The following is a 10,835-nucleotide window of genomic DNA, read 5'->3' as shown; positions in this document are numbered from 1 at the left end:
TTACCAAAGAGAAACTAATTGGCAGTGGTCAACATACCAAATATAGATAGAAGGTGTCCCTGCCCATGGCAGGGGTGTTGAAACTAGATGATCTTTAAGGTCCCTTCCAACCCAAACCATTCTAAGGTTCTATGATTATTTTCAGAATATTGATTGTTTCATTAGTATGATGGGCAATTAACCAGTGAAAAACAAGACTCTTGGAAAACCTTCCATTATGTCTTTTGGACACAAATCTAAGAGTGATTCTGTTTTATATTGTACCTATATAAATTTTGAACATAATTGCATCACTGGAAGAAGGATTTAGAGAAAATTATTATTTCTTTCCATCCCTAGTTCATGTATTTTATATGATTATAAATTCTGTGTGACGTACAGCAAAGTAGTTGCATTATTTATAAACTTAATCTCAAATAAGTAATTTTTGTCCATTTGAAGTCTGTTATTTTCTTGTCCCACAAGGTCTTGCTTCTGGAAGATTCAGACCATTATAACATATTCAGTCAGTTGGATCGCAAGGAATTTCTATTCTGTCTTTTTAAGCATCTTTGCATTGGAGGAACTCTTTGCCAGTTCGAAGATGTACTTGGCCCATACTTAGAAACTACAAAAGCTTTATATAAAGACTTGGTGAGGTAAGTGTTTTCTGGTTTACATGTTTTCTGGTATATGTATGTGTTGTGCACACATACTTTGTATCACTTCATGTAAATATACTGTGCATTACAGCTTCAAAAATGGGGTTCTTATTCAAGCTATCTGAAAGCTTATTTGTGTTCAGTTATCAAAATACCATGTAACAATGGTAGTAGTTCAGTGGCAAAATATATGCAATTTTAATGGCATCTGTCCCACATAAAAACTTTTTTTATATTACATATATTTACATTGATCTTTTATCATTCACTCCCATTTGAAAGGTTTTTGTTTCTGTAGTCATCTACTGAAAACATGGCATGGCACTGGAACCAGAGTATGTGTCCACTGTCATTGATATCATAGAATCATTTGGGTTGGAATGGACCTTAAAGATCATCTAGTTCCAACCCCCCTGCCATGGGCAGGGACACCTTCCCCTAGACCAGGTTGCTCAAAGCCTCATCCAGCCTGGCCTTGAACACTTCCAGGGATGGGGCATCCACAGTTTCTCTGGGCAACCTGTTCCAGTGCCTCACCACCCTCTACATGAAGAATTTCTTCCTGATATCTAATCTAAACCTCCCCACTTTCAATTAAACCCATCACTATTTTAAGCCTGTTCTTAAAATGTCTTTGGATAAACTTGAGTAAAATGTGTATGTGAGATCAAAGATACAGTAAAAGGATTGGAGCCAGTGATTCTTAATCACCTGAATATTTCTTTACTTCTGTAGCACTTGTGCAGAACTTGATGTAGCAAACCAAAATACTTAAAATATTTGGCTGGGATTTTTTTTTTTTAAGTTTTTGTAATACTTAACCAAAGAAGCTTATAGTAACTTCTAAGCAGCTTTCAGATTTTCTAGGGATCAGTACTTTTCAGGGTGCAAGTTGATTCAGTCATATGCTGTTTCCCAGGGTCATCAAAAATAATTTAAGTAGCCATAGAACTGTTGATACTTCTAGAGAAACTGCTGAAACAGAGACAGTGAGTGCTATCAATATTCCAAGAAAATTTATTAGAAATAACGAACTTGGATTGCTGCATTTATTAATTTGAATATTGTGATTAGTCAGTTAAGCTTTCTTATTGGTGTGATTTAGTTTTGATATTTTTATACCACGCACAGATGGAAATCAAGTGGGTTCTAAAAGGATCCATGGTGCTTCAGCTCTAGCCTCCCCTTTAAATCGTTCACTCTGCATTTGAAACAAGCTGTTTGTTACTCAAATCCTTGGCCTGAGTTGACTCTTCATGGACTACAGCTGTTTCTGTTTGTGTGGTGTTTAACTGACCTAAGACGAAACCAAATCCAATCAGTTCCTTCACTTTCCTGCTTCCCTTTGCTCTTGAGTTTTTTTCTCCTAAACAGGTTCAAGTTTTGTTCTAATCGACCTCCCTTCTTTTTTTTTTTTTACAACCTTCATATCGCCTTAAAGCTTTTCCCCTTCTCTTTCCTTTTCCTGTTGTAAAATCCGATAAGGATGTTAAAAAAAAAATCCCTCTTCAAGGTTTCTCTATACCTTTCTCTATACCTTCCTTTCTCTATAAACTCAACCTGTTCCCTATTGGGACTTTAATCTTGAGTGCTACCTCTTTCCGTTATACAGTATCAGAAGAAAGTCTTTCAAGGTCCATTCCTCTGTGTTTTGGTGTTTGGGTATTTGGATTATTTTTAGTTTTTTAGTTGACAGCATGCTTTCTGTTGTCCAAAGTTTTGAATTACATCTACTCAGTTCAGGTGACATAACTGTCTTCAGTAGTTACCTACCATGTGTGTCTCCACTTCCGTGCCTGTAAACGTCTGCAGGTTTCTCACTGACAGGGGAGCTGGTGTTGACACTGACTAGCAGTTGAAAACAAAACTCATAATTTAACTAAATCTCTTATTCTTTGATCCTTTGATATTAAGTTTTCTGTTGAGCCCATGAGAAAAGCTTTTGACCTTGATTTTTCAGGCCTTCTCTCCCCCTTCACAATTACGATTGTCTCCTGCTTTTGTCTCATTTTCCCCTTCCCCCAGTTTGTCCTAAATGATGTTGCTGTTTTGTTACCACCTTCTTAAGAGAGAAAAAGACAGTGAAATGATAAGCAGTGCAGCTCTGAAGAGGGACACTCATGCCCCTGTCTTGACTTAAGTTCTAATTTCTGGTCCATGCTATGCCCTGTGTTACTTCATTTTTGCACAAATTACACCAGAAAATAAAGCAAATGAAATGTACTTCCTTTTGGCCTCTTATTTGCAGTAAGCAATTGCTAATACCAGTAGTGGTCTCTTAAATTCTGTTTACCAAGCAGTTCACCTTCAAATTCCTATTGAAAACCAACTGTTCTTTAAATTCGTCCTTTCTAGGCTGCTATCCTCCATCTGGTTTCTTTTCATTTTGGATTGCAGTCACATTGGATACTTGTAAAATAATATTAAAAACTTCTTGTGGTGTTAAAAAAATCTGTAAACTGTACTCTTCTTAAGCTTTAATTTATATGTCTTGAGGGCTCAGAAAGCTTGGTGAAAAACAAATGGATAGTACAATAATTATTAGCTGCTAGCTGATGTGCATTGAAAAACAAGCCCCCACAGATAAACCTAGTCCAATCATGATCCGCTTATAGACGTATAAACCACCACTGTTTGGTCCTGTAACAGTTTTTCTTATGGAAAAGAGTCTTGGCATGAAGAGTTCCACAAAAGTCTCTAGTGCCAGGAGTGGCAAACCTATTACGTGCTTTTTCCCACTTCTCTTTCTTACAGCCTTTCCTCTAGCCTTTCCTGAGGTCTGACTCCAAGGCACTAGTGCTCAAAATAGTGCCAAAAGGTTTGAGATTTCATTTTATTAAAGCTTTTCCATGTGTGTTGCTTTATTACGAGAGAATGCAATAATCTTTTGAAATTAACTGCCCTAGATATTTTACAAGCACAGCTAGGGAATTCCAAATACAACTATTAAATGGCAGACATTTTCTCCTTTGTAAAAAGAGTAATAATTACTTCCTAATGAATTCATGCACAACTTGTTGTTTGTTACTAATCCAGCAGTAATTAGTCTGTGACCAGTTGAATCCATCCATATTTTTAGCGTTGGCATCCTGTGTAACCTAAATAATTCAAAAATCCTTGTTACAGTATTTTTAGTATGGTATTGGTTTAGTTAACGAATACATTCACCTGACAAAAACATATTAGTTAAAATATAACCTATGAAGCTGTGTTGATAAATCTTGTTTTCTCTACTTAACCCCTGATTTTTCTGACAGTGTCTCTCCATGGTGACACCTGCTGTACCTGTTTTGTACTCTTGTCCTCCTCTTCATTCTGTGCCATCTCCATGCCCTTTCCCCCAGAGTTAATGACTTCATGTGAAGGCATTGAGTTGTTCTTTTAATGTTGTTCTTTTAATGGAAAGCCCAATAGAATATTGCCAGTAAGGTTAGAACATTAGTAGCACCCAAAGTGAGTTGAGAGGTGATGAGGAAGTTTGCTCTTCATAAAAAGAGAATGAAAAGAGAATAGGTGCACACTGAAGTCACGAAGGAACTACCATATTCAATGAATAGTTTAGAAGTTAACCATTTGAAAGAACAAAGGGAGTATTAAGACTATTTTTAAGGAAATACTATCCTCTTCAAGAAGACAAGGCACTTTTTTCTAAAACATTTTAGGAAAAGGAAAAAAAGAACTAGAGCAAACGAGCTTTTCAAAGGCAACCTCCTGGTTTCTTTCAAGTCAGCAAGGGAAGAATCCCATCTGATTTTGGCAGATACATTTTTTTGCCTTAAAAATTAACCGACATACTAGAAACAAACACTCGGTCTGAAAAATTACTTACAGGAAGATAACCACAAGGGGAAAATTTCTTAAGGCAGTGGAATAAATAGGAAGCCTTATTCTCTGTCACCCCTTACTTTGGTATCCTAGATATATATATAACAGAAAAATTAAGAAACCAGAAATTGAAAGTCACTGTTTTCAGACACAAGAATGTGAAGCCAGAGCACCTTAAATACAACTGTGGGGTTTGTCGGTGTTGATATATGGTAGAAAGTGCTGGTCCCACTAACCCTCTATGTCTTGTTCTGAAAGTTGTCAGTCTTTCAGCAGGGACAAAGAGTTTCGGAACGGCTGCAGCTCACAGCCGGGTCTGTTAGCATAAACTGACATCCATTCCAGTTTATCTTAATATGCTGGTCTGTAAACTGCAGTGCTGAGAAGCTGAGTCACGAGCCAGCTGAGCTGTCCCTGCTGGGAAGGCAGTAATCTCTAGGGGGGTGGTAAGGCAGACAACTGGGGCCAGTACCACTTCAGCAATGCTGTCTTAATCCACTGTTGAGTATATAAACTTGTGAGTTCCAATCAAAAATTCTGAGAAAGCCTCGTTACTGACTCACCACAGGAAAGATCAACTTCACAGCATAGACTGAATTCGTTCACAACTCTCATTACAGATGAAATCAGTTAATTGGCGAGTCAGGTTTTTTTTATCAGTTGGAGAGATTGAATCAACAACGATGATGTTGGTTGATTTGGGGTTTGTTCTTATAACAAGAAGATTTGTGAAAGCAGTGGTGATAGAGACTGCTGTCACAGACAGCTTGGAACTGGTGTGGTGTATAACTGGGCCGTGTTTAACACGCATCCTCTAGCAACTCGGCTGTACCGGGACCTTTCCTGGGAACTGAACCTGCTTGTGGCAAGGCAGGTTTTGAGCTACCCATTTCTTGGAACTGTATAAGTATGGATTATTTTAAGGCTCAGTTGCTCCACAGAGAGTTAATATAAATAGGAATCTCTGAAATTAGATAAATGAATAGAAGTAACATGATCGAATTTGAGAAATATAAGCATCACTTATAGCAAACCTGAGGAAAAATGACATGTTTAAAAACACTTAAATTTAGAATGTGGAGATGCCTGGATGCTTTTCAGCAATATCTTAGTGTTACTAGTAATTGTGATGGAAGCAAAGGCAGCCTTTGCAACGAACACAGTCTAGAAATATAAAAATTCAGACCTAATACCATCCTAAGTTACATAGCTGTCTATATATACAACATTCCAAAGGAGGAAAAATGAACCTAAACTATCATTATGTATATATAAATTAAAAATAAGCTAGAGTCTGCATTTCTTCACCAATACTGCTGTTACTTTTTGTAGTCTGCATCGAGATGAAGTTCACTTTGCAGGTTTTGTTCTCAAAGAGTATGTGGAAAGATTATTACAAAATGTTTAGCTGAATAACTTTTCATAGCAATCAAAATGCCAAATTTATATTGGAGTCATCTAGGCCTGGGTAATATTGCTGTTTTAATAGCTGAAAACAGTGAAACCAACTCAGAGGTCTAATACATTCTAATACATTCTATCTAATACATTCAGTAGTTTTCAGTAAAATGTCATAGCCACCACGTTGTCCAACAATGGCTAAGATAGCTTTTCATGGTCAATGTGACATGACTTGAATTTTAACTGTTACTTTGAACTTGATCAAATTTGAGTGAGAACATCATGCATATGTTGAAAATGTGTTTATTAAATGAAGGATTCTAATAATCAGTGGTTACTGTACATATTAAGTATGTATTATTGCCCTGTATTTCAGTGTTCAAAAGGATCCTGAAACAAAAGAAATAGGTATTATTTCTACAGTCTTCAGAGTGTCTGCTTATGTAAGTATTAATAATCTTTAGTACAGGATTTTACTGCAAGTAACATGCATAACATGAAAATAATGAACTGACATTTCCACAAAGACAGCATAATGTTTTTCCATAGTTGCTGTCATTTTTTATTCATTAACCCTTTCCCTGATCTCGTTCTGCGCTAGCTTTTTACTAACGCTTCCTCAATAACCACCAACTAAAGTTTTATTTGGTAGCTCACTAAAAATAGGTTTACTGGATCACACTTGAAGTCATAATAGTTATCCAGAAACTGGTTTATGAAAAAAACCTTATCTTTACATCTGGGTAATTCTGGTTTTAGATCTGCTTGAGACAGCAGTAAGGATTAAGAATCCACTCTTGACTTTGTATAGGTTTGTTTTTAGAAATGTTGCTAGACTCAAGTCATTAAATTGTTACAGTAGGATGAACTACCCCAAATTCTTCTTAAGTAACCAGAATAATTAAATGTCAGATAATGTACCCACTTTCAGAAGAAAAATGCGATGTCATTTTAGACTGCCCCGTCTTCCCTCTAAGTCTTCTAAATAGCCCAGTTGTTCATCTGTGGGTCATCATCCTTTAAGTACTATGTGTGGTTCAGAAAGGGCTTTTGAAAGGTTTTTAAAAATAAGCATTTCATGGGTGTATAAAAATTTCTACTAGGCTGCAGATTGTACTAAAAATACAATAAAAAAGCAAAACCCCGATAACTCGATACTCTTCTATTACTACTGTTTCCTCCCCATCGCTGAATGAAATGTATTGATGTGAGCGTTGCAGATTTCTGTGTTCGGGTAGATGCATGATATTCAAGAGCTCCCCTAACTGTCTTTGCCATACGTTAAATACCACCACTGTTAAAAAACACACACATACAAACCCCCAACAAACAAACAACACAAGCACACCCCCCACCCGCAAACTTCAGCAACGTTTTGAACGCAAAAGAGTGGATGGACAAAGGATATCCAGTGCAGCTACAGAGCATGCTATCCTACCTGTAGCCTTGGGGGAAAATAGGGCTCTACTGCACATTCTGAAAATTTGTGAGGTGAAGGAGAATTCTGAAATTCCGGTTTCCATTAAAGAACATCCTGAAGAATATTCTCTCAGAACAGAGGAAGGCTTAAATGGGTATGTCTGGACTGTTTGATGGCTATGTGGATCAAAACTCTTTAAACTCTACTTGGAAATTACAGGAGGGGCACCTACTGGAGCAAAAATGGCTGGTGCTTGTGATGAAAAGTTTCTCTCAAGGACATAACGACATTGCTGCAGTAGATTTAGCTTCTGAGTTCATTTGGTGAATTGCTGTAGAGTGTGTTGTTACAATTTTAATGTTGACCTGACAGTTTTTAAGACGCTTTCTTGGTTTGTATCTGAAAGAAACGGACATACCCTCTTAGCCTGATATAAATAAAAATAAAAGCTGTTCTGGTAAAAGTGACTTGAAGAGCAGCTGAGACGTTAGAAGAACACACATTTTTGCACACTGGATTAATAAATGGACAAATAAATATACTTGTATATTTGCACAACTACAAACGGAATCAGGAATTAAGAACTTTATGTAACACCATCCTGACACCACCACTTCCTGTTTATTTGGGTTTTAAGCTGTGGCTAAGAAGCCCTTGTTTTGGAAACGATCTCTGAAAAAGCATGCTACTGGAGATGTAAAGATTTCAAGGTATTAAGGTGTAGTTATGAATATCTGTAGATCTGTTTAGCATCAAAACACGATAGACCTGGGCATGACAAGAGGAACAATTTTAAATCTTGTGACCAAGTACTCTGTTGAACTCCAAACACCCTCAATAGCTTTGGTGCTTGCTTATAACAAAATGTTATTACAGCTGAGGGATTAGGACGCTGACTGGGATTTCAAAACTTCCTTTACCTGAACCTGGACTATGGCAGTGTCAGAAATCAGTGTAATATGTAGTTTATTCAGAAAGTATTTTTTTTTAATTGTTGATTAAATGATGCAGTTTTAAGAGATGTTCAGCTGTATATTTACTGATGTATTATGCCATGCATTATGGTATGCACATGTACTGCTAAATCATCAGCTCATTATCTGTGTTCCTACAAAGAAAAAATAACATGATGCTATTCTAACATCAGTAAATCAATCATTACACCCCCTGCGTGTCTGAACCAAAGTCCACACTGCAGATGGAATTGGTATGATTCTTAATTCACATATATGCACCCTCTAAAAAACGGAGTGTGTGTAAGTCCCAGAGCCTTTATGCTCAAGTACTTTAGAGGTTTGACAACCTCTTATAATAGTTAAAATAAATATAAGAACCCTTTTCATTTAATTAGATTATATCTATGGTTTTCCTGATACCAGGTTTGGTGTATTCTGGACTTTCTTGAAATGCCTCATCACCAGAACTTAACTCTTTTACATTTCAGAGTTGCTGAAAAAAGTTTTGATGTGCTTTAAAATCAAAACCTTAACTGACAGGTTAACTGACTGCAGGAATGGGATCTTCAGTAGTAATGGGAATAAAGTTTAACTAGCAATCACATCTTGATGTGTGATGGTCTTATGCTTTCTTTTTTTTTTGTTTTGTGCATGATGTTAGGTTATTTTTGGATCAAAACCCACAGGCATTGTGATGCTGAGTCCTATAAAAGCTTGTAAGAGCTTGCTCTCCCTACTGCAATTGAGAATCCAGTATGCTACACATGTATCCCAAAAACACACCTGAAGAGAACTAGGCATCTTAAAATTGGAGCTACAGAGCTTGTATGCTGTGTTGCTTAAACACAGAATGCTATTTTTAGTTTGCAGCATTTGACTACCATCGGGAAGTGCTGTGAATAAACATTATCAAATCTCTACCTGTCTTAAACAGTGCTTTTATGGTGGTGCTTGTCTTCATTTAAGATTTATAGTCTTGAATAATCCCTCAAAGGAAGACACCAGACCACATAGTAGGGGATTCTTCCTCTTTGAAGTAACAGGAGAAAATGGGGTGACAGTAACAGCTACTGGATAAAATTCACAAATGGTCCTTGGAGCAGAAAGTGGAACCCAGACCTTAACTACTGCGAGGTTACAGTTTTCATGTTTCCTTGGTCCAAAAAAAAGGTGGATTATTTTATGCAAAGGAAGACAGCTTCGACTGTGTGAGATGTGCCTCTCATCTTGAATAGTCTGGGAGTTAAAAATGTTCCTGGAGAAAACGGGCAATATATGCAACGTAGGAATGAATTTCCCTTAGGCAACTAAAAGGGGAACAACCTACATCTCTTCAGCTATTGTGTAAAGGTGTTGGGGAGCAGGAAGAAACTGTTACGTGTTTTAAATGAGAGGAGGTATTGGCTACATACGTGTTGATCTTTTCAATGTTCTGAACACATTAAAAAAGAAAGCAACCCTTCAGGAATCCCTGCATTTAGTTTCTGGATCCCTGCTGGATTTGACACACGTGTCAAGCTGTGCTGCCCTGTCCATCATGAAGCTTTTATTGACATGGGCAGACGTAGGATGTTAAATTGAAGGGCCCGGTTCTTGTAGTGCTGGTTGTGAGCTGAACGTGGCTTTTTTCAGAATGAGGATTTTGGACCTAGGTGCCTAGATTCCCTTGGAACACTTTCGAAGGATTGGCACACAAAATGTTTTCAGTAACAGTTCAAAGTTGTTAAGGAGAGATGTGATGAGGGTTTTTCCTTAAATGCAAATATTTGAAACTGAAGAGATGATGCATTAGCAAATGTTAAGTGAAAAAGACCCGCTGACAGAACAGCTTTATGTATTACAATGGGGACCGTAAATACGTTTCTGTTGCAACGGAAACACGATCGGACCCTTGTATTTCTGTATATATTTTATATGAAATATATATGTATTTTGTATATTTTGTAACCACCTGTATTTTGGGCTCTGATTGTGTAAGCTCTAAACACGCTTACATGTTTAACTTCACGTTTCATATTAATATTGCGTTTACCTCAAGGTTATCGGAACTATGCAGACTGGTGTGCGTTTTGGAGTGTCAGACTCGTCATGGGGACGTAACGCTGCTTAAATAAACTGGTGTATGTGTTCTCTTTTGCCGGGAAATAAACTGTTACAACTGGAACAAAATTACACATTTCAAGAGCTCTCTGAGGTATCTGCGTTGTTCCTAATACTGGCTTTGTTTGTTTCCCCTGTCTCTCAGGATGGTGATGGCCTACGTTACCCCTCAAGCATCACCCACGAACAGACCTTTGCCTACTTGGTCGTGGACCCCTGCAAGCGACACGTGCATGTCCTGTACCACTGCTTCGGCGGAAGCTTATTCACTGACTAGTTACAACCCTGGCAGTCCTCCAGCTTTATACTGGAGGCGGCCGCCTCTGCACGAATTCAGGTAGAAGTTTCCTAGTTTTCTTGGGAGGAAGGATGTGATCCGTGGTTACACGCTCTGTCGCGTCGATGTGGTTGGTGCAAGCCGTGTGTAGTGTTTCTGACTCTGAAAGGCGTACTTCTTGAAGCCCCTTCCCTGGCAGCTGTGTTCCCCCTTCC

The 10,835-nt window shown here is 37.7% G+C and overlaps 1 protein-coding gene across 1 annotated transcript in view; it reads left to right on the top strand.

Annotated features, from left to right (window-relative positions):
* The window catches only part of LOC104508696 (chromosome unknown open reading frame, human C11orf70), a gene marked incomplete at its 5' end in the record, with an annotated part of 20,119 nt that extends 9,499 nt beyond the window's left edge, over nt 1-10,620 (top strand). Inside the window, 3 exons of the mRNA XM_010150408.1 lie at nt 466-638; nt 6,244-6,310; nt 10,489-10,620. Of these exons, the coding sequence (XP_010148710.1) occupies nt 466-638; nt 6,244-6,310; nt 10,489-10,620 (372 nt within the window). The remainder of the gene's footprint in view (nt 1-465; nt 639-6,243; nt 6,311-10,488) is intronic.
* Between the last annotated feature and the right edge of the window lie 215 nt (nt 10,621-10,835).

This window comes from Eurypyga helias, unplaced genomic scaffold (genome assembly GCF_000690775.1).
Source record: "Eurypyga helias isolate BGI_N326 unplaced genomic scaffold, ASM69077v1 scaffold50444, whole genome shotgun sequence".
Classification (NCBI taxonomy): domain Eukaryota; kingdom Metazoa; phylum Chordata; class Aves; order Eurypygiformes; family Eurypygidae; genus Eurypyga; species Eurypyga helias.
Note: the sequence above shows the minus strand (reverse complement) of the source record. Positions and strands in the feature narration are given on the sequence as shown.